This window comes from Columba livia, chromosome 5 (assembly GCF_036013475.1).
Source record: "Columba livia isolate bColLiv1 breed racing homer chromosome 5, bColLiv1.pat.W.v2, whole genome shotgun sequence".
Classification (NCBI taxonomy): Eukaryota; Metazoa; Chordata; class Aves; order Columbiformes; family Columbidae; genus Columba; species Columba livia.
This window is the reverse complement of record NC_088606.1, coordinates 42219290-42244111: the sequence shown is the minus strand read 5'-3', so window position 1 is coordinate 42244111 and position 24822 is coordinate 42219290. Positions and strand designations below refer to the sequence as shown.

The 24822-nt window shown below is 57.4% G+C and overlaps 1 protein-coding gene across 7 annotated transcripts; it reads right to left on the bottom strand.

Annotated features, from left to right (window-relative positions):
- Window positions 1-329: 329 nt before the first annotated feature.
- Window positions 330-24817, bottom strand: LARGE2 (LARGE xylosyl- and glucuronyltransferase 2). Of its 7 annotated transcripts, none has more exons than XM_065064633.1 (16): window positions 24691-24817; window positions 18816-18975; window positions 6987-7160; window positions 6433-6689; window positions 5939-6021; window positions 5537-5660; window positions 4836-5007; window positions 4556-4660; window positions 4190-4302; window positions 3936-4061; window positions 3628-3783; window positions 3347-3510; window positions 2785-3063; window positions 2297-2443; window positions 1981-2176; window positions 330-1865 (listed from the first exon to the last, which is right to left on the bottom strand). In XM_065064633.1, the coding sequence occupies exons 3-16, from the start codon at window positions 7084-7086 to the stop codon at window positions 1668-1670; spliced, it is 2220 nt and encodes a 739-aa protein (XP_064920705.1). In that variant the 5' UTR covers window positions 7087-7160; window positions 18816-18975; window positions 24691-24817; the 3' UTR covers window positions 330-1667. The 7 variants fall into 7 exon arrangements, with proteins under 7 accessions (XP_064920705.1, XP_064920709.1, XP_064920706.1 ...); XM_065064637.1 differs by having other exon boundaries at window positions 3347-3504; XM_065064634.1 differs by having other exon boundaries at window positions 24570-24697.
- Window positions 24818-24822: the final 5 nt, after the last annotated feature.

Sequence of the window (24822 nt, the reverse complement as noted above, 5' to 3'; positions counted from 1 at the left end):
CTCCATTTAAAGGTCGCTGCCTGCGCAGGGAACCAGAAGACTCAATCCCACCGCAGTCAGCAACCAACAGCCCTTTTAAAGCTGGCAGGGGGCAGCACACCTGCCCTTGGTGACACAGGCACTTCTTTTGCCTGCTGCTGCCTGGGGCTCTCTAACTGTCCCACTGTGGGGGAAAAGGGAAAAGGCTTTGAACGTGCCAGGCAGAGTGAGCCCAGCGATCCCTTTTCCCAGCCCAGCCTCAGGCTACCCCTGCATTGCTCTCCTCCCACCACCTTCCCTCCAGGGGACAAGTACAGGCTCACACCATAAAAAAATTAATAACCAGGAGCTGAAAAAGAATAAAAAAGCTTTAATTTACAAATTAAATTAAAAAGAGAGAATAAGGAAGAGGCGCTTGTGCCCTTTCCATAGCCTGCACTTTGTATGGCTCCACCATGGACGGAAATCCTCACACCTGCATAGAGCTGGCTCTTGCAGCCCAGAGTAATGCTAAGGAGAGAAGAGCAGAGACTGCAGCAGCAACTGGCCTGGAGAGCCTCCAAGGCCACCAGCAAAATCATCTGGGAGGAAGAAAGGATTAAAAGAAAAACCCCGGACACCCTAATCATTTAGTTCTTGAGAGAAAAGTATTAAATAATTTAAATAGCGTGAGGAAAGCAACATATCCTCTGCGCTCCAGTGTGTGATAGCAGTGGAACAGTGCCTGGCCAAGCTGCTCCTGGCGCAGGGATCCGGCCACAGTGCTTAGCTACGGTCTTGTCCAGTGTCAGCCACAAACCTGATTGTCAAAGGCAACATCTGTGCTGCCAAGAGCTGGGGAGGAGCAGGATGGCCCCCTGCCAGGAATTTCTCCAAGTGTGTGCTGGCCCACAAAGCTGCTGTTCAGCCCATCGCGATGGTTCACAGCCCTGTCCTGCGGGGCACTGCCAGCCCCAGGATGGTGCCTGTCACTGGCATGGCTGCTTCCAGCCAGGAGGCACAGACCCCTTCCAGGAGCTCACTGCTGGGGACAGCAGACAGCCTGTCCTGCGCTGGGTGACTCCCACACCACCAGTACTGGACCAATACAGCTAAAGACCTTGCATCCATATGGATGAGGAGTAACAGTATTTCACCCTGTTAACCAACCAGCCTCAATCTGAGCTTGGACCTGGTCTCCACAACTCCTGGTACTCCCTGGCCCCACCTCCCAGGATGCTGAGAAGCTTCCTCTGAGCCTGCTCCACAAAGGATGCCAAAGGATGCTCTGCATCCTCATCTCCCACTCACCAAAGCCCCAGAGTGGTGTGCAGAGGATTGGGACCTGGGACCAGCGAGCAGAAGCAGAGCAGAGTAAGGCAGAGCTCCCAGGACTCTCAAGGAGCCACGCCTCAAGGTGAGATGAGCTAATGAAAGCTGAGAATCCAAACCTGCTAAAACAGGGGAGGGAGGAGACCCTCTCCCCTGGCACAAGGAGGTTCCCTGTAACACAAGAAGGCTGCTGCTGTGAAAAAAACCCTTGGCCACGCCACAGCAGCTTGACCTGCAGGCACTGCCTGTTCTTGCAGCTGTCATTTCCCATTGGAGCTGTGGGCACCCCATCACTGGGCTGGAGAGGCTGTGCCGCTGGCTCAGGTCCTTCACGCCAGGCTGCAGTGGTGGGCCAGGGCTCCCACTGTCCCCAGGCATCACAGGCTCCTCTCGGCAGTGAGGTATTTGAGCGCAGCAGCCCCATACCGCCGCGACAGGTCCTGGTGGAACTCCTCGCGCAGCGTCTGGAGGCAGCCCCGGTACCCTGCGCTCAGGCGAAACTTGGAGATGTCGAAGCTGGGGGCGTGGGGCATGTGGATCATGAAGGCATTGGGCAGGACCAGCAGCTCATACTCCTGGGGGCAGAGCAGCAGCCCCTACCATCAGCATCGGCTTGGTGGTAGCAACACATCACTGCCCAGCCAAGCCCCCCCCATCACCCAGCGGTGCCTGGAGCAGCCCCTCACCCACCTGTGCATCCAGCTCCATGATGTGGGACACCTTGTTCCAGCCGAAGCCCACAAACCTCTGGTCATACTTGGGGCAATCTCGCCTCACTACAACGTAAGGCTCGAAGTCTGGCTGCCACGCCACGCGGTAGGGCACGGTGGCCGTCCGCCACTTGGCATAGTCAGTTGGGGCATGGCCTTTCGGCCACACATGGTACCTGCAGGGACAGATGGAAATGGGAGACTGCCTGAGACAGGCAGAGGTCACAGGGGGTCCTCTGAGCCAGCTGCCCCAAAGCCCCAAGGCACACGGGTACAAAACTGGCTCCAGTCCCTACCTGAAGGTGTAGAGAGAGCCCATGTCCAGCATGGAGAGCAGCTCTGCTTTGGATTTGGGGAAGGTCAGGCGGTAGTGCAGGGTCTCAAACGCCGGCACGATGAGAGCTGCCTTCCTATGGGACAGCTCCAGCTGCTGGATGGAGCTCCTGTGGTGGTAGGAAGGGTGTGAGGTCTCTCTGGCTGTGAGCCATGGCCACAGCTCCCTTCCTCAGCCCCTCCAGCCTGCCCACCGCTCCAGAAGGGTATTAATGAATTTGGACACTTCAGAGGGGTGCCATGCAGGGGCAGGAGGAACAGGGCACGCCTCACACCCATAGCTGCTGCTTCATCCGCTGGCAACTGACAAAAGCAAGGGCAGGATCCCAAGGTTGAACACAGAGGAAAGAGTTTCTTCATGTTGAGAACTGCTGCCCATGGCATTTCCTGCAAACTCTGGTGCTTGGGAAGCCTGGCAGGCTGAGCAAAAGCCGGCTGCAGAAAGCCTTACCTGAGGTAATCGTAGAGGCCATACATAGGCAGGAAGTCAATGTCCGTCAGAAAGACATATGGCGTCTGCGTGTTGGCCAAGGCCACGTTGCGCAGGAGGTTGATGGGGTAGAACTGCCCCTCCTTGTAGACGATGTGGTAGGCGACGTTGCGGCGGGCACTCAGCACCTCCGAGGCCTGGGCGTAGCGCAGGAACTGCTGGGCCTCTGCGTCCGACATGTACAGCGCCAGGCTGATGGGGCCCGCCCAGTGTTTGCAGATGGCCTCCAACATCTGCAACCTGTGAAGCACAGGACACTGCATGAGCAGAAGACCCGGCCTGTGGGAGCTTGGCCAGCCCCAGACCTGGGTGCCTGCCAGTAGGCTGTGTGCCACCTGAGCACAGTTCAGAGTGAGTGTGAAGAACTGCTGCTCCCAGCTCAGGGTGTTGCTCCTCCCTGCAAAGTGCTGGTGTGAGGGTGAGGAACATGTCTTACAAGATCCCTGGTGGCTCCCAAGCTGTGTAGCCACCCCAGAGGAGTGGAGGTGCAATCTGACTCCACACCAGCCCCACCAGCAAGTACCTGTCCATGGAGAGCTGGGCCACAAGGGTGACATCGGTGGGGTCTGGATGGGCCAAGAACTCATATTGTAGGAAGAACAGGTGGACGCGGTGCTGCACGAGGTGCTGCCGTCGGAAATCATAGCAGGGATCGTCCTCATCCAACTCCTCCAGTGCCTGCTGCAGCTGCAACGCCGTAAAGGTGAGGGAGAGCAGGAGCCCTGCGGGGAGCTGGGGCACCCACATGGGGTCTCTGTCCTCCTCAGGCTCTGGGGTCAGTGGCAGAGTCACAATCGCTCTCACCTGGTTGCTGGGTGGGCTGGGGAGACTGGCGCAACCAAAGAGCTCCCGGCGCAGCAGGTTCCCATCGTACTCCAGGAAGGTCAGGTAGAGGTTGCGAAAGAACTCCACGTGCTTGTTCTTCACCCGCAGCTTCTTGGGCGAGTTCCAGTGGATCACCTTGGGACAACGGCGTGTCAGCCCATGGAGGGGAAGTCAGCAGCACACAATGCTTCTCAAGTCCCCAGACTCCATGCTGACTCCTCCAGACCTCCAGTGCATGTGCTGTCCTTCAGGCCCTCCCCAGTCTCCAAGGCAGCAAACCCACCCACCTTGAGATCTGAGACCTCAGTGTAGCACTGCTCTGAGCGGGTGTGATCAGAGAGCTGCACGTTCCAGAAGCAGGGGAGCCGGTACACCAGGGCTGGGTCCTGCTTTATCACTGCATTAAAGATGTCCTAGAAGAGAGAAAGGCAAGTGCACAGGTAGATGAGGAAGACAGCACAGACCCCCATGCCAGCAGAGCATGCTGGTACTGCATACGGGACTGCAGCAGGGCCATCCACCCCGGCTAAAGGACCATTACCTGATCGGCCAGTGAGGTGGAGAGCATGCTCATGAGCTCCCGCTCCGCTGTCAGGCGCCACATCTGCTCCCAGCTCAGGCGACGCAGCCGGTCGAGCAGGAGCAGGATCACTCCTGGGTGCCGGGAGGAGGACACTGGCTCACCCAGGGAGCACCCAGCCACTACAGAGCTGGAGCACAGCAGCCCACATGCCTTCAGCCCCTGGGACGTGCCCACCCACACAATCCCAGGATGCTGTAGCAGCCACCTCATGCCCACCAGACCCTCCTGCCTCACCTCAGCCTTCCCCAGCCTCCCTGTGCCAAGTGCCACCTCAGCTGGATGCACCATCAGGCTGCAGGGTCCACCCCAGCAGCCCAAGCTCACCCGTGTTGAAGCCACGTCCCAGGGCTGGCCATGGTTTGTGGTTTTTCCAGAGGTTGCCCAAATACCAGTCACTTTGGTTTTCCACCAGCCCAATCACCTGCTTGTCTGAGGAAAGAAAGGGATGTGGATCTAGCTCAAGCTGCAGGTTCAGAGAGCCCAAGCAAACCCACTGCACTGGTGTTGTGGCAGATGGGAACCACCACCCTGAGGGGACAGTGGGCTCACAGAGCCTAGGGTCCTGCCAGGGACCCAGCAAGTCCCAGGGGCACCCTGTCCTCACCAGAAAACTTCCCAAAGACAGCCCAGAGCTCAGCAATGTCAGTGGCGAAGGTGATATCGGTGTCTAAGACGATGACCTTGGAGAGGCTGGAGGGCAGTGCCTTGGTAAGCGTCAGCTTCATCAGTCCATAGATGCCAGAGTAGTGCTTGTTGGGGATCCATGACACCTCCGGCTGCAAGGCAACACGGCCTCAGGGCTGGGGACGACCATGCCCTTCCCCTGCTTGGGCAGGATGGCTGTGTGTGCCTGGCACCACATGCAGGGGGGCACAACGGAGCTGTGGAGCCAGCGGAGCCTAGAGCATCTTCTCCAGCTGCACCACCAGCAGCTACACACCTCTCTCCCCAGGCCCTTCATACACTCACTGGCTGCATCTCCTTCTCCTTCACTCTCACCCAGGCCTGGCTCCTCCTCCAGCCACCAGAACAACCCACACCTGAACCCCAGTTTTCAGTGCTCAGGGGGGCACCCAGCTCTGCTGTGGAGACAGTGCCGCCCCAAAGGGCCTCCCCACCCCTCCAGAACGAGCCCTGTGACCCTCTTCTCAGCTGAACCAGCAACAAGTCCAGAAAGGGGAGCAGGTGAACGAGGGACCAGCAGGAAGAGTGTTAATAAACCCCCTCCCACCAGCCCCTCTCTGCTGCTCCCCTTTGCCCTCTGGGCACTGGGTTGGGACACGGCAAATGGGGGTAAGCGCCTGCCTTCAAGTCATCGGCGTTGTAGAAGCTGATGTGGACGGAGGGGACCATCCAGGACTGGAAGAGCGTCTGGAGGATCTGGTGGGCCACTGAGTCTGTGATGAAGTGGAAGTGGAGGGGGTTTTTCCTGCCAAGGGCAAGCGCAGCAGCACTCAGCACAATGGTGGGAGGAAGAGTACATGGTCCCCATCCCTCCCACCCCTGCCAGGGGAGAAACAACAGCGGATGGAGAAAAATTGGCCATCTTGGGAAAACAAATCCCCCTCTGGCCCTCTAAGCAGTGGCACAGGGGGTAGAGAGAGGCCCTAGCGCCCCTCTCCCTCAGCACTGCCCCTCCAGCAGCCTGCAGTAGCTCATCTGGGAACCCCAAACCAGCAGGCCTCTGGCACAGCACCTCCCCGTTACCTGTGGAAGAGGATGGATTTCACCAGGGTGACCACATCCCGGCTCGCGTTGTGTCCAGCGCACACTATCGCAACGTGCAGAAGCTGCCCAGAGACAAACAGTGCTTTTGAGACTGGACACCCCAACACCCCTTGCAGAGGGCTGTCAGCTCCTCCATGGGGCAATGCTAATGGGAAGAGACTCCATAACCCAGCCCTTCTCCTGGGGGAGGAGCCCCAGAGAGAGGTGGGAGACACCCAGCTGAGAAATGGGGACCAGGAGTCTGGCTGCCACTCCTCCTGTCTGGCCTTCCTCTCTGGAGAAGTAAGACAGCCTCAGCCTCCAACTGCATACCATTGAGCACCACGGAAAAACAGCATGAGGCCCCAGCATGGCCAGAGCACAGGGAGAGCAGTGCCAGGGGGGTTGCACATACTTCCATGCTCAGCCAGGGTCCCAGTCTCCCATCCAAAATCCCCAATCCACCACACCACTGTGCTGCTGCCGTCACCCACCTCACACTTGTGCACTGTCCGCTGCTTGAGGCAGGCCGTGCGGTTTCTCCTCTCACCCGCAGGGGTGTCCCCATCCTCGGCAGAGGTTCCCCACTGCGGGCTGCCATCGCTGCCCTCCCCCTGCGCCTGGCTGAGCTGCAGACGGAGCTGCTGGTTCTCCTCCTCCACCCTGCGCACCCGCGAGGCCAGCGCCTCCCGCTCCACGTCCCGGCTCGGCTGCTCGCCCAGGCAGGGCGGCAGCAGGAGGAAGCGGCCGTCTGCGGAGAAGACACGGGGCATGCGATGGGCACAGCAAGGCAGAGCTTAGCTGGGAGGGACCAGGTGTGGATGGTAGGGCTGAGCCCCAACTGAGAGGTCCCAGCACACCCCATGTGTGCTCAGCCAATGTCACAGTTCTGCTCCCCTGACCCTCCAGGATGCCCCTGGAAATGCAGGGCTTAGATATACCTGCAGTGACTTGCGTGGCTAAAGAGCAAACACCCCAAGACCTCAGCCTCCCCTGCCTACCCCCTGTTGGGGACCATCGCTTGATCTGAAGAGGAGGACCCACTCACATTCGAAGCTGCCCACGAAGAGGTAGAGCCAGGAGAGGAGGACGGCCAGGGTCACAGTGGCGAGCAGCAGCTTCAGCTTCACACGCCAGGAGCACAACATGGTGTGCTGGCAGCACAGGGGCAGTGAGGATCAGGTGGGCAGCCCGAGCCTGGCTGGCCCCAGCATCCTAGAGCCTGTGGAGGGATAGGGGAGCGGAGAGCACAGTGTCAGCAGCAGCCCTGCAGCCCACAGCCAGCTGCCTCCGCATCCCCCAGCAGAACATCCCGTCTCCTGCTCCCTGCGGGACACAGCCTGGCTGAGTGCAGCAGCAAGACACACGGCCTTCATTTTTCTAGTGACAGCCAGAACCAGTCTAGCCATGCTGGGGCATCTGGACCCCTCCAGGGCCTGCCCGGCTACGCTGCTGTGGCTGCACGGTGCTTGGGGGCCCTCAGACATGGGAGGAAAAAAGAAGCCCTCCAAGAGGCTTCACTCCAGCTCTGAACCTTGCTCCTTGCCATCCCGCAGGCAAGGGGAAAGAACGAAGGGCTCCCCAGGGAGGCGAGAGACCCTGGGGTGGGTGGCAGGGCAGGGTGGTTAATGGAGCCTGCCCTTGAGAGGGAGCACGGGTCCCTGCCCACGGCCTCTGGAGGCTGGAGGGGCTGGGACTGCTCTTGAGACGCAGCCTCAAGGACACAGCAGGCTGGGGGGTGCACAGCCCTGGCGGAGCCAGGTGAGGAGCTCCCTGGCTCCTTCCCAGGGCTCCTGCCCTCCCGCCAGCAGGCTCAGGGGACATCCTGCATGCAGGGCTGCTGTGGGCCAAATGCCTCCCCCGCCGCTCAGAGCCACCTGCCCCCGCAAAGTTTGGTGGAAAAATCCTAAACGCTTCATGAAACTTGCTTCCTGGCACTGCTGGCTCAACAGGGCAGGTTAGGGCCCCACGGCCTCACCGCCCCCACTTGCACCACCCGGACTGTGCTGCTTCCATCCCTGGGTGGTGGCAGGACGTGCCCCACCGGGCACAGCACTGGGCACAGCACCGGGCACAGCACTGCACTTTGCTCCCGCACCCCAGCCGAGCACAGGGACAGAAAGCCCATCTGCAGAGTCCTGCCCGAGATCCCACCCAGCCCAGGGCAGGCAAAGCCCCCACAAAGCGAGGTCACATCAGCCTCTCACCGCAGACTGCCCTCACTCCATGCCTCTGCCTGCCTGCCGCAGCTCCATACTGAGCCCCTGCCCTCGGCGCAACATCTGGAGGCTCAACAAAAGCTGCCGTAGGGATGAATGGGCCGGATTAGGGTCTGCTCCCCCTTGCACAAATCCCACTGGAGCCCATTGATGTGCAGATGCCCATGGGGCCACCAGCGCCTGGGGGCTGAAATAGGCAGCCTGGGAGGACATCACCCTGAGCAGCCCATGGGGCCCAAGTGAAAACGCCTGCTCACTGCATGCATTGCCTGCTGAGGGCAGATGGCAAGCTCACCAGGAGCAAGGGACATGCAACAGCAGATTCAGGCTCTGCAAGGGCTGGGGCAAGGCTAGCCTAAGGGAGCACAGCCACCCTAATCCACTGGGGGACACAGCTGAGCCCCTGTGGCAGCCTGCACAGCACATGAGGGGTACACTCCCTTTCTTCACGGAGAAGGGGTCCTGCCGGCACCACAGCTCCCTGGCATTGCCCTGCTCTTCCGCCCTATAGAGCAGGCCAAGCACAGGCATGGCAGGGAAGAGGCAGCTGATGCATGGAGCACACCAGACGCAGGCACCCCTTATCGCTGCCATGGCCATGAGCTGTGGTGGACCTGGCAAGATCTCTGCACACTGCTGCCAGCCTGTCTCTCTTCCTACAACCTGATCTCCACCGTTTCTGCCCAGCCTGGGCATCCCCAAAACTTTGTGTTGAACTTGCTGGAGGAGAGGTGGGGGGTAGTGCAAGATGAGAGATCTCAGCCGGCACAAAGCTCTCTGGGAAGCTGAAGGACAGGAAAGGAACCCTAACACAAATGAAAAAGGTGGAGGCACACAGCAGCACCCCACTGGCTCCTGCTTGCCCCTGTGGCCGCTCTGGGGAGTCCTCAGTGCAGGGAACAACACACTGTCCCCAGCCTGCATGTGAGCATGCTACCAGTACAGGATGGGACCAGCACTAGGCCAGTTGGCAAAGACCCTCCCAGAAGCACTCAAGGACTCCAATCAACCCGCCATAGCACACCCACCCCTCCCACCATCCCTTCTCCCCCTCCTCACCTGGCAGCTCACCTGCCCCCCAGAAGGTGATCTCCTTACCTGCCTTTCCCCTTCTGCTCCTCCCCAGGCGCCTCCCCAGCCGGCGGGCAGCCCAGTGCTGCTGCTCCCGCCTGGGTCTGCCGTTCCCGTCCTCCCTTTACTCCTCCCTTCCCGATCTGACACTTCCCCCCCTCCTCCCTGCTCTCAGACCCAAGCTCCCCCGCACACCCCACGCTGGCCCCCCTTTCAGAGAAAGAAAGAACAAACAACACAAGAGATTAAATTCGCTTTCTACTTAAGAGCCCCCAGCTCCAGCAGCACGGAGTTGCCCAAAGTAAGGCAGGGAGGAATCCACCCTCCCTTCAGCCCCTTTCCACTCCTGGGCCTCAAATATCCCTCCTTTGCTGAGATAAGAGAGGCATCAGGATTATTTACCCCCTACCCAGCGCCTGCCTCCTCCTTTCCGGAGGCAGGTGCATGAGCCTTTGTCCACACAGATGCACGGGGGAATTTGGAAGGCAGCAGAGCCCACGCCGTCTCCCCTCAGCGGGCCGAGGGGCTGCATGGCCAGCCCAGGATGCGAGCATGGTAAGGATGGAGTGCAGTCCTTGCTACCCAGAGAGAGTAGCTATCAGCTGGGTTTAAGTGATAGCCTCTTAGCTGGACAGGGTGTAAATACCACTACAGGTGTGAAAAAGGAAGAGCTGCACGCCGATTTCCCAGGCTTGCTCCAGCCCCACCAGCCCAGGAGGGCATGGCTCCCCCAAGAGTGAGGTGTCCCCCAGACCTGGCCAGCGCACCAGGAGCAAACGGGATGGCAGCCGGAGGAGCTGGAGGCCGGGGCTGGGAATGCTAACTATGCAGAGACAGGCTCTACCTGCAGCTCCCCCCGCACCGGGCCCCAGGGCTGGGGAAAGGCAGCAGGCTCCTGCCCAGGGCCGGCGGGGAAGGAGGAGTCCCCTGCCCTCCTGCCTGCCTTGGCGGGAGCCTGCTGGAGGGTACCCGGAGCAGGCATGGCGTGCTGGGAGAAGGCTGCCACCGACAGCAGGCGGAGCGATTAGGATGCAAACTGTCTGCACAGCAATTTAGATGAAACATAAATGGCCCCCCACTCTGTAACCCAAGGGCGAGCTGGGGCAGCAAGCCCCAGCCTGCCTCGCAAAGGCAGAGCAGCGCCTGCAAAGGCAGCCCCCGAGCCCCAGGGCAGGGGCAGGCTGGGTCTCCACCCAGGCAGCACTGAAATCACTGCCCCGGGAGATGCATTTACCTCCCGCTCAGGCAGCTCCTGCTTGTCCTTGCAGAGCCCTGGTTACAACAGGCGCCTCCATAACGCCTTTCTGCCCAGCCCAGCCCCGGCAGAGATAGGAAACCCCCAGGCTGCCCCACTCCTCCCAGCTCATGGCTCCCCGGAGCAGGAGCCCCCCACTTTGCTCCCCCACCTGGCCCTGGGGCACACACAGCTCAGCCCTCAGGACTGTCCTGTCCCAGGCCATGGTATCCATCACCTAACAAGCGCTCCAGCTGAGGCATCCCAGGCAGCACAGGGTTTACCCAGCTCCTGGGGGAATCCCAGACCTCCTGCCAAGAGCACTGCTGCAGGGAAGGAAACTGCCTCCCGCTCTGGTGACCACCACCACCTCCCCTCACACTTTTCCTGCCCAATCTTGCTTACTCCCTCAAGCGAGGGCCCAGGCCCACTCTGGGTTCAGGGGGACCCAACCAGGTGCTCCCAGCTGGGGCAGAAGCAGGCAGGCTGCTGCTAGGGGAACATAGACAAGGTGGAGGTCTTTTAGGAGATTCATGGAGGTGGGGAGGCAAACAAGCAGGAAGGTGGATACACAGCTTCTCCTCCCTCATGAAATGTTAAAGGTATGGAAAGTGAAGGGCAAGGCTGGAAGTGGCTCACAGGCAAGGGACACAGGGAGTGCCATGGCACATATGCAAGTGTCCCGGATCTCCAATCCCTGCAGCCACAGCGCTCAGCCTCTCTGTCCTCCCTCCTCAGTCTCCTTGCTTGCGCCAGACAAGCGCAGCCAGCAGTAAGATGAGAGGTTTACCAATACTGCTGGTTTGCAGCCCCAGCACAGGGGTGCAGAGCAGAAGTGCTGTTCGCAGCAGGTTATCCTCCCTCCCCCACACTCTCCTCGGGAGCACCCTGCTTCAGCAGGGATCAGGGACACAGCAAATGGGACAGAAAGAGACAGCCAGGTCCCCTCCCTCACTGGGAGAGGCTGATGGCAGACACGGGGGAAGAGACAGCAGTCTCTCCTCATGCCTGGACTCTCTGCCTCCAGAGACAGCAGGGTGATAGCCAGGGGACAGGGAGTGTCAAGCCAGCAGAGCCAGGCAGCTGCACAAACACCGGGTGCACACTCACAGCAACCTCTGAGGCACGGGCAGGAGCCCAGGGCTGGCTGCCCACCAGCCACCCCTCCATGCACAAGCAGCCTTTGCTCCTGGGGCGGTGTGCCCACCTAGCTTGCCCCAGATCCCCAGAGCTGCGCACAGGCGGGCACCCCGCTCCTCTGAGATTCTCTCTTTTTGTAAGAGCATGGCTCAGACCGACTGGCCTTCGCTCTCCGTGACTTGGTGACTATCAGGTGAGTAGTTAATGTTTAGGCAGAGCTGGCAGTGGGAGCTTTCCTGTCACATCAGCATGTTCCCCCCCCGCCCCGGCCCTGAAAGCACAGAGGGGAACAGCCCTGTTTTCTGGCAGTGAGGCTCATGGCAGGGTGGGCATTGTAGCCTGCTGTCACTCATAGAGCTATGGTGCACCCACAGAGGCGATGCTGGGGCACAGCAAGACAGTCTGCAGGTCACAGGGACAGCAGCCCTGAGGGGCACAAGGACAGCCCCAGGCTTGCAGCCCCCCAGCCGTGTCCCCCAAGCATTACAGGTCCCCAGCCAGGAGAGGAGTGACTTCAGAGCCTAGCTGTAGGTGACAGCAACTGCAAATCCTTCTCTCCCAGGTCTCATTTTTGGAACTGGGAGAGCAGCAACATTTTAGCTGACCGGCTTAGGCTGCCTCAGCAGCAGCACAACACAGCAGCTGCCCGGCTTGCAGGAGGTGAGAAAGGGCCTGAGAGCTGTGGTGAGAGCTACACAGCAAGATGGAAAACCAAAAAAAAGCACCACACTTTGAAGAGAGGTAACTGGGGTTGATCTCTTCTGCCCTTACAAAGAGATGGGAGGGGACAGGAAGGTTCCTCGTTCACCTCGGTCACCTTTAAAGCATGTATTGCAGTACTCATCTGACAAAGTGCCTTACAATTTGGGGTCACCTCCCTGGCCCCCTCCCCAGGGCTGAAACGCTGCCACTTGAGGGGGCTGCCCCAGCCGGTGGATACCACACAGGCAGCGCAGAGCAGGGCAGCTGCAGGAATTTACAGAGGCGGAATGGAATTTGGCCAGGAGAGCAGGATTAAAACCCCATGCTCTGGATTACCACGCCGCCCCTCCCTCCACAGTCTTATGATAAGTAAAAAATCAAGTAAGAATTTCACCTTCATATTTCCCTGGAAAGAGCAACCTGTGGTAAAACAGTCTCCATATTGTGGAGATGGGATCAAGCAGCAGCAACAGAGTCAGATACCAGCACATGAGCTGTAAAACAGCGAAGTGTCCTCGTCTCCCCATTGCCCCCAGCACCATCAAGCTGCAGAGAAAATCCCAGAAAGGTGAAGATCTTCCTGGGTCAGCAGTCAGCTGTGCCTCAGTTACGGCTCATTCTTGTGCATCAAGCTCTCCTCAGGCCCATAAGATCATCAGTAAGTACAATTCTACTGCTCTGAGAGTTCAGGTTTTTCTTCTGCAAAGGTCACACTTAAAAGCCACCTTCTCTGACAGAAGCACAGCACTTTGGGAAGAGGAACTAACAGCCTCTGAAGGGTGTTAGTTGAAGCTCTGAGCTTGGCTGAAGCATGGACTTCCGTCACCAGACTGTTTCCTCGTTTCCAGAGGAAACAAGCAAGTTCAGGCTGGGTCTGACACGGGAGCATGCCTCACCGCTTACCTCTCCGTGTCTGAAACCCCAGGAATGCATCAGGGAGCAACTCTTGGCAGAGACTCCAGTCACAAGGCCCTGCTAGATACAGTCCACTTCTGCAGGGCAGCACTGCAGTCAGTCTCCCTGCCCATGACCGGGCACCGGGTTCAGCTGTGCGGGGCAGGCTGGGGAGGCTGGTACCACAGCAGAGGGTGCAAGTGTTGTGTAGGAGGCTTAAGTCTACTAGACATCCTGCAGTGCTTACAAGTTGGGCAGCTGCATCTTGTCACAACTCTCAGGCAAGGCAAGAGGGGTTGACCCAGCTAGCAGCCCCCCAGTGTGGCTCTGGAGCAGACCACCTTCCCCCAGCACTCAGCCAGCTCTGTGCCCAGCGTGCCAGGCACAGGATGAAGGAGCATCCCACACGTCCATGCTGCTCATGGTTTTCCCACAGAGGCCCTGCTTCTGTACAGCCTGCTGGAGTACACCAGCCCTGCTCCAACCTGGCACCTGGAGGTGTCCCCACTGCTTCCCTCCCCCCATGAGACCCTGCCACGTGCTGCTGAGACGCCCCCAACAAGCTCACAGAGGAGATACCTAGTTCAACATACTGCTTCCAGCTTTACCTTCCTGGACTACAAGTTGCTTGATACCAGAAGGATAATCAGCAGGTGAAGTATTGCCACTGACCAGCCTTTTTCTGGGCCTGACAGAGCATAAGCCTGACCCAGGACAGCTGCCCTGACACTATCACAGAGGCTACAGAGTCCTGGATCAAATCTCATCCACACAGCTAGGCACAGTAGAGACCAAGCCTGGGCACTGTACATCCACACAGCTAGGCACAGTAGAGACCAAGCCTGGGCACTGTACAGGAGTATACAAGGGGCAGGATGCCGCCGTCTGCCTCTTGAAAAAGACGACGAACAGCATTTGGGCAGATCTCCAGCTCCCTTCCCTCTGTCAGGATTAGGTTTCTAATATCTGCATTTTTGCTGACGTCTGTGCTGCAGCTAATGGCCAGCTCCAAATGCGTTAGGTTCACTGTGTCCCGGTCTCCGGATGTGCTCCGGGCATCAATACCCGTTCAGCCCTTCTGTTTCTTGATGCTTCCACTGCCGCAGGCTTGCAGCAGTTCCCAGGGTCAGAGCTGAGAGGCAACAGCAGGGTCAGCAGCCCGGAGCTCCTGCTCCTTCCCACGGCAGTCTGCAGCAAGCCCTCTGCCAGCTCCAGCACTGCCATCAGCACGGCTGGAGCACGCAGCCAGCACCATGCCCTGTACAGCACAGGAGTGGGAATTTAACCCTGTGAAGTAACCATGTCTTAAGTTTCCAGATAGCAGTGCCTATGGGTAGGGACTGACAGATTTCCTGTCTGTCCTCCTCCCACCAAATCTCCTTGCTCCGCTGAAACACTCTTGAACAACCTATACCTGGTGGGACAAGGGGGACCATATCCCAGTGCACCTTGACCAGACCTAACAAGCTTGTGGAGTCTGCACTAATGTCATATAAATTAATTAGGTTAATCACAGCAAAAAAAGGAGGCAAAGGGACTCCAACAACCCCGGACCGGCACTCTGCCTGGAAAAGTCCACAAGAAGCACCACACCATCCTTCCCACCACCTCTGGGAAGGTGCCAGGTCACAGCTCCGAGCCAGGCCCCCAGGTGCCCGCCGAGCATTGTCACCAGCAGAGCTGGGTAAGTGGTTTCAACTGAATAGTTACTGATTGAAAACTGCAGTTTCCAGACAGCTCGGACCTATTTGCTACTTCATGACAAGTTTTGGACAAGAACAAAAAGCTTTGTTTTCTAAGCAAAGTCTCATTTTGCATTGCTTTGTTTGAAATTGAGCTGCATTATGTTTACGAGAAAAGATAAAGGGTCTCAAACTCGGCTGTGTTGATTTTTCTTTCCTCCAGCTTTTCATTTTGGGCACTAAATCAAGCAATTAATTATTTGTTCAGCTCTGCTCTCCAGACAAGCTGCGAGCATCATGAGCCAAAGGGACGAAGCAGCAGCACTAAGGAGGGTGTTGGTGTTTTCTGTGCTGCAAGCTCCGTGCAGACCTCAGCTCCAGCTCCCTCGAGGCCAGCAAGCACTCGCCAGGGCAAGGAGAGCACGGCCCTGTGCGAGGGATGGCAGGTGCCCCACTGAAAAGGCAGCCACCCACCCTAGTGGGCAGCGGTTCAGAACACACAACCAAGAGGTCACAGCTGCTGCTTGAAGGACATACTAGGAGCAGGGCTTCCCATGCAAACTGCGCTCCACAGTGCAAGCACATCACACGGAGGTCCCTTGCTAGTCCCGCTGGTACATGGCACCGGAGCAACTCTTCCAGACGCCATTTCTCCCAGTGCCAAACTGGCAGCCTCAGCAGTGCCAGGTACACACACAGGGCACCTGACGAGGAAAGGCAATCCCTTCACTGCCCCTGCAGGAAAAGCAGCTGTGCCACAGAAGGCTGATGCTCACCCAGAGGCAGAGCTCATGGATGCAGCCTGATGCCTGTTCCACCAGGGACTGGCCCAAACTGGGAGCTCTGCTCCAGCAGCCACTCCCATGTCTTCCTTGCCCAGAGCTATTCCTGGCACTGGTGCCCTCAGTGCCCAAGCAAGGCTGAAAGCAGAGCTCGTCCACAGAGGAACGGAACAACTGCACTATAAATAGCAAATGAGAATGGCTCAGGACAGACTCTAAAAAACTCAAGCAGCAATAGTGTCATCCACTCAGGGTGCCCTGGGCATTTTTTAAGACCTGAAGTGATAGTGGAGCTACAGAGAGGCTTACACATTGCAAATAGGCTCTGAGAACATGTGGAGGAAAAACTGCTGGCTGGGCTAAGAGACTGCAAACATATCTGCAAAAACACACACAGGGCATTCTGCAAACTGGAAATGAGGTAAAAATAGAGGGGAAGTGGATCCCAGAGGGGAGGCAGTTCCCAAATCCAGGAGGTGGAAAGGAGAACGTTCCCAACACCCAACCTCCTCACTGACCATTCCCAGCACTCCTACCCTCCTGCTGCTCCTTGTGCTCCCATCCCTGGGGCTTCTCACACTGCTGAGCTAAACCCTGAACTCCCACACTGAAGGACAAAAGACAGGGAAGAAACAGCATACCTCAACTCAGCCGCTAACCAGCGGATGAGTGGCTCAGGACAAAAGCTCATGTCTTCTGCAATCCACAGCAACCCCTGTGCAGCACCCAGCCTGCCCCAGGAGTGGGACAAGAGGTATCAGAGCTCAGCCCAGCCTGTGACCATCAGGGTCAAGTTCTCCTCCTACCTCCAGGAAGAGTCTATCCTTCCCACCACACCCATCCTCCCTCTTCCCTGCTGGTGTTTCCATCTGGAACAGCAAAAACTCCATCTTACCCTTCACACTCACAGCATATGTCATATAAAGGGATCTCAGCTTCCACAGATGAGGACAGGACAGGCCCCATGCAGAACTACCAGGCACCAGCCTCCTGCCCTCGGCTGGGAGCCCCACGCTTTTGGCAACACTGCAGCTCTGCTCCCTTGGGTGCATACTGGGGACCAGAGCGCAGGGCAGGCAAGTGGGAACTTGGGGAGAGGTGTGGACACACCGGGAAGGCTCAAGACCTGAAATGAATCACCCAGCATATAAACACACGTGCACACACACGTGCAGGGAAGCAGCTCCTTCCTCTGACAGAAAAAGGGGTTTTATTTGGTCAGAACGGGAATACAGCACTCAAAAAACCCAGAACCAAGACACCAAACCCTTGCTTTATTGCTCCTGGAGCACCAAAACCAGCCAGGACAAAAGAAGCGAAGATGGCCAATGCTGACTACAAACCCACCTTGAGAATTTCAGAAGCCAACAGCTTCCTTTCCTCCTTCCCCATGGCTCTCCTGTGCCCCCCTTGCCCTTCTTCCTCTGCACAGAAAGCAAGATGAGAGGCAGAAGTCTCAAGTCTGTCTGAGTTTCCATTCTGTGCAAAGCAGCTTGATAACAGACTGGGCAGGATGTGAGCACCCGTTGAGGAAGAGGATTAGTAACCCCCTAATCTGCACATTTTGGAGTCTAAGCACTTTACTGTACTCTCTAATTAAACCACAGAGTGCAGAGATTGCCAGAAGGGGGAGAACATGGAAGAAGAAGGAAAGGAAACAGAGGCTGTGGCTTAAAGGCTGTTCCTTGTGGCTTAAATGCATGGGATGTCATTGGGTAGGGATGTATTTCACCCCAAGTGATTTATGCCGGGGCTGCCAAGCATCCTGTTGCCTGTCCTGATCCAATCTGCAGCAGGAGGAAGAGGAACCTGTACAATGGCCTGGGGACAGTGGAGGAGGGGGCGAGGAGCTCCACCAGACAGAGTGAAGCTTTACCTGCAGCAGCCTCACCTGGCCAGCCACGACTCCCCTGCCTCCTGGGAAACAATACGAGAGCCAGGCTGCCTTTTCTCCTCTCCCAGACCTGCCTGCACAGAAGGGCCCTGTTCAAGCACTTATCTGGCTCCAGGCTGGGGAGGGGCCAGTGCTGCCCTGGCACCAAGCAAGACCTTGATCTCTGCGCCAGGCTCCTCTGGTGCTGCCCAACCAGGGAGCCTTTCCTGGCACAGGTAAAGATGGAAACCCTTTATCACAGCCCATGGCAAACAAAACAGTTTGAACAAAGGCCCATTTCCCTCAAGCTCTGTTCAGGCCTATGTGCCTGTGCAGCATGCAGTGGGGAGAGCCTTGCTCAGAAAGCGATCCAGTCAGTGGGGACAGGAGCCCCCTGGGCTGCAACACACCACGGTGCACAGTATGGGGAGCAGGGCAACTGGTGTCTGGGAACAGGAGTGCCGGGGAAGGGCCTCACCTCACAAAATGCTCTGCCTCCAGCTCAGCCTCATCAGACCAAAGCAGGGGGTGCATGTGTGCAGGGGCAGCCTGTCAATCCAGCGTCCATCTCTTCCCTCACTCCTATTCTTTAGAATTCCTCTCTTCTGTTTGCTTTGTTTCAGCCCTCAATGAACAGGAAGAAAAGGGAAGGAGCCTTGACAAATCCAATCAAGGCGCAGACGCGCTGAGGCTCCCTCCTGCTGACATGCCAAGCCCTGCACTAATGAGGGGCAGAGGAGAGAGAGGCGGCCACTGAGAACAGTGGTCCCACAGAAACATCAGTGCAAGGGACAGAGGGAAAAGAAGCTGCTAGGGCAGAACAACGCCAGCACAAACCCTCTGCCTTCAGAAGGGGGTCTTCCCATTTCCCCTGGAAGCTTGTTCCAGCTCCCAGACACCTACTGCCCCCTACACTAAAAACAGGCAACAGACCATCGTAGCATTTGGGGAGAAGGATACAAACATGCACATTCAAGAGAAGTTCAAGTGAAACAGCCACAGAGATGAGACCACACTTTGTTCCACAGATTCATGTGGGGAATCTGGTCTTTACCTCCAGAGAACCGGGCCACAGGGGCTTACAAGTGCCAGTTTTGTCTCCAGAACCTCCCCACAAGTCCTAAATATCCACATGCCCAGCAGAGAGGAAACCCACAGAGCCATGACCTTCTGCCGTGCAATTATCCCCAGTTTATCAGTTTGGGTACAGAAGGAATAAGACAGGAAGGGAGCACGCACATGTAAACTGCCTACTTAACAAAACAAGCAAGATAACTAACCTTTGGAGTCTGCCAATGTTGCAGGGGTACCAGGAACAGCTGGAGAAGCTGGCAGGGCCTGGTGGCTGCTGCGAGGACCACCTTTTAACCACGGATGGTCAATTTATAAGGCACATAACACATCTCAGCTGTACTTGAGGGTTTTGGAGCCTGCTGTCACCTGAAACCCAAAAGACAAACAGTCACGTGAAGAGCTACTGCGTAAGAGAGCTGTGGGGACAGGCCCCTGCACAGCCAAGAGTGTCATAGATCAGCAGCACCCAATACCTTGGTTCTGTCCCTTTCCTCCAGTCTGTTACAAGGCACAGCCCAGTGTCACCCAAGGCTACCCAGACACCCCACAAGAGAATATCTGCATGCTGCATGTTTCTAGTCCCAGATCATGGCACTGTCCTGTAGCACATTCCCCACCCACACAATGAGGATGTTGCCAGCACTTCTGGGGCCATGTGCACAGCCACGGCCACCACGCTCCATCGCAACACATGTGAGTCATCACACTGACTCTTCAGCAGGACAAGGAGCTGAGGGAGGGATGCAAGTTCTCTGGCCCCCTCCCAAACACGATAGCAGCAGCGTTTAGCTTCTCAGGCAATGAAGGGATTAACTATCATGTCCAGTAACCTGAGATTCTGTGACATACCCTGGGCAGTCCCAGTCGGGGAGTTGAGAGGGTCTGTCCAGATAGATGTACAACAGGAAGAGAGAAGGGATAAAGGCAGAGGAAAGAGAATGTAGGCAAAAACCACCACACAACTTGCACTGCAGGGAGCAGAGCAGCCTGCACATGTCACTTGTTCTCAAAGAAGGAGGAGATCCTCCTCCTCCTCCTCTGCTGGGATCCTGCCAGCAAATCCCTTTCCTCCAGCTCCCATGGAGTTGGGCACCCACACCCTACAACAGCAGGCTGGAATGAATGAGCCAGTCTCCCAGGAGGCTACAGGAATTATCACCTCCTTATTGGGAGAAAGCCCAAACCAGAAGCACAGAGACAAGCAAGTAAGCTGGGGTAAAGGAATCAAAGAGGAACTGGGAGTTTTGATTTAAAGCCCCTCTATCCACACGTCATTGCTTCGAGATGCAGGAGGAACAGAACCTTCAAAGCATGTAAAACCTACCAAAACCATCTTTCTGGTCTGCCCCACCTGCTTTAAAACCCTAAACAGAGAAGTAAGTGTGCAGTGTGCTGGGCTCCAGCCACACCACAGCAAACCCCAGGTCAGCCTGGCACAGCACAACGTAAAACAAGGGAGATATCAATCCCAACAAGGGCTAGAGATAAGAAATACTTTACAACAGGTGTTCACCTGAACAGTGAAACCCACCAAGTCCAGTGAAGAAGTACAGCACTACAACTGCTCAGCAAAACTTCCTCCAGCAACAAAGCCTGACACGACTTCTGCTTTGTGAGTCTCCCACAGTATCTAGCTACCAGGCAGCAGCCAGTGAGAGAGGACAGCTATGGACAGGAGGACACACATCAGTAAACAGACATCTACCCCCTCCATCAGCCCTGTTCTGCTCAGCCTGATCTGTCAGCTCCCACTTCAGATTAGAGGGGTCTAAGCGGGGAACCTCGAAGATGGATAGTTCTGGAGCAGGGGGAACTGGATATGAACCAGAGTGCCAAATCCACCCAGCACACACCACCTTTGCAGTCACAACCCTCTCTCTGGTGCTACCAGAGCCCTGCATTTACAGGGAGCAGTTCAGCAGGTAAAAGCCAAGTCCCTAACACCCACCTGGAATAGAAAGCAGAAGACCAAGTAGTTTCAATTGCAAAGAGCTGGAAGACCAAAGGCACCTTCAGCAGAGCTAATCATGAGTGGGGAGAGCCAGGCACGTGCCTGCCACACACCGCAGCGCTGCCCAATGGCATCTTCCACAGCACAGCCACCAGCATCACTGGGAAAGCAAACTGGCCATGCACAATGGCAAGAGATAACTCTCCAGGGTGAAGCCCACATCCACTGGCCATAACCCAGCCACCAGCAGTTACTTACACAGCACCACGCACAGGGCCTGCAAGAGCTGCAGCATGGTGGGAGAGATCTCCAGCTCTGCTGCCTTGTGCAGGTGGGGCCAGGGGAGCCGGGCTGAGGCTAAAAAGCAGATCAGCAACCACAAGCAGTTGCCCTGCTCACCCAAAAGCAGCTGCAGCACATCCTCTCCTTCAGAATCCAGCTGCATCTCTCCTTTGGAGTGTTTCCATTAACCCAGGCCACCGGAGAACTGCATGTCCAGAAGATTTTTCCAACTGCATCACATGGTTATTAAAAGATATCGCCTCTCCCTCTCAGCCTTTAGCACAGGCAGATTCAGGATATTATAGGAGAGACGCTGCATGTTGCACATTGCTAATGAATCAGGGAAGGGAGTTATCCAAGTAACAGCCTGGGGTTCTAAATGCTTTTCTGGAAAAGGCATCTGGAGGCAGGCAGCAGTCACTATCTCACAGCAGGGCTCTGCACATGTTGCCAGGAAGCCAAAAAAAGAGTCTCCATCCTGAGATGCCAAGTCTCAGCTAAGCTGGGAAGGGCAGGGGCACCCTGACAGAGAATGGCAACAAAAAGCCTTCAAGTCAAAATGCTCATTAAAAGGCCCGTTAAGCTTGTTTGACCTGGGTTTCCCTCCCCCTCAGACTACCGCTTCAAGCAATAGACCTGTCAGCAGCACTTGAGGATCTCAAGGACTACACCACCAACATCCTTTGCCCACCAGTGCCTTTCCAGGTCCCAGGAGGGCTGTCAGAGATCAGATGTGTGAGCTGCCAGCACCAGAAATGCCATGCTCAGAGCTTGGTATGCTTGTCTCCTCATTTGGATTGAGATTTGGAGCTCTCCTGAAAGGTGTTAGCCTCCAGTGAGATACTGTGAGTGAATCAGGCCTCCCATTCTAGGCAGGGCTCATGTGTCAGGGACTAAAATACTCCCTCGACGTGCCTCTGTCTACAGGTTATTTGGAGAAAGTCACAATATATCCCTAGCTATCCCAAAGGATTGGCTGAGCTCACTCAGGAGCAAAGAAAATAGACAGGCACACCACAATGTGGGCAGGAAGGGATCCTCCAAGGAAAGAGGGCCAGAAAGGCCATCTCTTCTCACACCAGGACTTCTCCTTTCCAACCACAGCTGGAAAGGTCCACATCCCAGACCTTACACTGCCAGGCTCCTTCCCTCACAGCAGAAGGACAGAAGGAAAACTGCCAGCCTCCCAAGACACAGCCACGCTTCGATATATCATGTCTGTTCTCATCCCGCTTCCCAGCTCTAACACTAACAAGCACTGTAAGAATATGTCCTCATCTACTCCAGCACCCTGCAAGGCATGTTTTGAGCAAGGCTTACTTAGGGTGAACTGCCTCAGACCCACAGCAGTGCCCCACCTGGGGTGAGGCTCCCCAGAAATGGTTTGGTCTTGCAGATTTGAGCAAAGAGCAAGATGCTGGCAGATAAGCAAGCTGGACTTCAGCATCGTACCCACTGATGGGCTGGCAGAGCATTTGCTTTTTTTGGTGTGCTTCTTTTCGTGCCATTAGTGCTGAGACTGCACCCCTCATCATCACAGCATAGGAACTATTTGGCCTCAGTTACAGCCAGTGGATTTCCAGTAAGCACAAGCCCTCAGCACCCAGACTGACAGTAAGTGCTAAGAAAGGAGCTGCTCAAAGAGCTGTCTGGGTACAGCTGAGAGAGAAACAAGCCCCTCAGCCTAGCCTTTCACCTCCTACCCACTCCCCTGTCACTGTGGGCACCATAAGCCAAGGCAATTTAAGTCTTGCCCAATCTCATGGGCTTTCTGCTGCCCTGAGAAGCCACCCCTCCTACAGCGCTCCCTTGCAGCATATTTACCATAAAAAGGCAGCATGATGCTACTCAAACTGTCCTCCAAACTTGGTCACTGCAGGACGAAAATGAACAGAAAGGGGGACAGGACAGACAGAGGGTGGGAGGGAGGCCAGGGACAATGGATGAAGAGGAAACATCTGCCAAAAAGCTTTTTGCTGAGGGAGAGAACCTCACTATCTGGCTATGCTGTTCAGAGTAGCCCAAGTACTTTGTGCATCAAGCTTCACCTCTGACTGAAGACAAGGTGTCTCTGGCAGTCTCCTAGGCAGCTGGCTCTCAGATTGCTGTCTGGCAGAGTTAGAGCTTCACCTCGAAGGAGAACAGCTCCAGCAGTCTGCACTGGATATGCCCCTAGAGTCACCTACCCCCAGCAAGCTGTTCTCCAGACCTCTGTCACAGGCTTCAGGTGCTACCTCACCCACCTTTGTACTTACACTTAGCAGCTCAGCCACCGTGAAATTCAGAGGAGCTTACAAGTAGCACTGCGTGTGAATGGGAAGTTGGGTCTAATCCATGCAATTTGGATTAAAAAGGTTTGTTTAGTGCCAGACTGTTTGCCAGCAGTATCTCGTGCCCTTTTTGAACTCAGCCTGCTGGAAAAAAACCCCTCAAGGCAAGGGGGAAGAAGAGGAGAGATCAGAAAGGATAAGTGCCTGCCCATGCAACTGTAATTCTTGCAGAGGAAGCTGCAGGCACACACTGCGTCCATTGTGCGGAGGTAACTGGACAGGAGGAAGGAGGGGCAGCTTGGCAGAGCTCTGTTTGCACTTGGGAGACCTGCGAGAGGCCATGAAATACCCTCCTCACCCACCCCACGCACCTTCAGAGGTGGGGCAAGGAGGCGTGCAGCTGTACCCATGTGCACTTCGGCCGACCTTTGCACTGCAAGGTGTGCCGAGGGCCAGGCCCAGCTCCGGGAGCAGCACGCAGCCGGGAGGGGATGGCCGGGCTGCCTCTGCACAGGGTGGCTCTCCCGGCAGAGCAGAAGACAGAGCCGGAGCACGGTCTGTGCAGCCCAGCACCGCTCGGCGCGGCAGGAAGGGTCTGCAGAACCGAACGCAGGTTCGAGCCCCCTCCTGCAACAGGCTGGAGCCTCTCGCCTGTAAGCCGGGGGTTATGCTTAGATACAGTAAAGCCTAGAGCGTGGCTGTGGCTGTGCAAGTCCCGTGCATGCTCCGGGAAAGAGCCGGGACGCGCTGACAGCACAGCCCGACCACCCCTCTTCTGCACCCCGCTCTCCTCCCAGCGCTCCCTCCTGCGACTCCCCGATCCCGGGCAGGGAGAAGCGCTGCCACGCATGGTCACAGAACACCGCGGGGCCGGCAGGTCCCCGTCCCCAACCGCCCCACAGCCTGTTCCAGCCTCTGCCCGCGGTTCGCATTCCCTCGGGGCAGCCGCTCCTCCTGCCCGCACCCGGGCACAGAGCGTTCAGCCTCCGAAAGGAGCAGGTCTGCCCCTGCCCGCCCGGTCACACCTTGCGCTTCCCGGAATAAAGCCCTCGCCAGGGGCAAAGAGGTGACTCCCGGGGAGCGACCCAAACACGGTCCCCGGGTGCCCATCAGAGCAGCCCCCCCTGCCCCTGGGGGCACAGGCTGTCCGGTCGGAACAGCAGCTCCGGTACGTCGGTCCCCGCCGGGTGAAGATGTGGCAGCCGCCGCTCCAGACGCACGCGCTCCCTCCCCATCGCCACCAGCAACTTTTTACCGGCGCCGCCATAGGAACCAGCAGCTCCCCCGAGCGACCCCGGGGCGGCAGGTACCGCCACCGCGCCGCCAGCAGCCTCGCCGGGCTCGGCGCTGCCCGCCTCCTAGGCCCACGCGTGGGCCGAGCCCCGCCTCGCTGCAGCGCCCGAGGAACGTCTCCCTCCCGGGGCTCCCCAAAACTGACCCGCAACCCGGCTCCTTACCCTGCAGCAGCCACGTCCCACTTCGGGACAGCTCTGGCCCCAGGGCCCCTCACAGGCCGGTACCCCAGCCCTCCCAGAAGCCGGTGACCATCAGCTCCCACACCCCCAGCCCGCCCCGTACCTGCCCAGCCGCCACTGCCGCTGCTCCCGGCCCTTTAACCCCCGGCCCCGCCGCCCATCAGCCGCTCGGCGCTCGGCCGCCGCGCCTGGCCCGCTCCCCTCGCCTCGGCCGGGCTGGGCGGGGCGCGCAGGC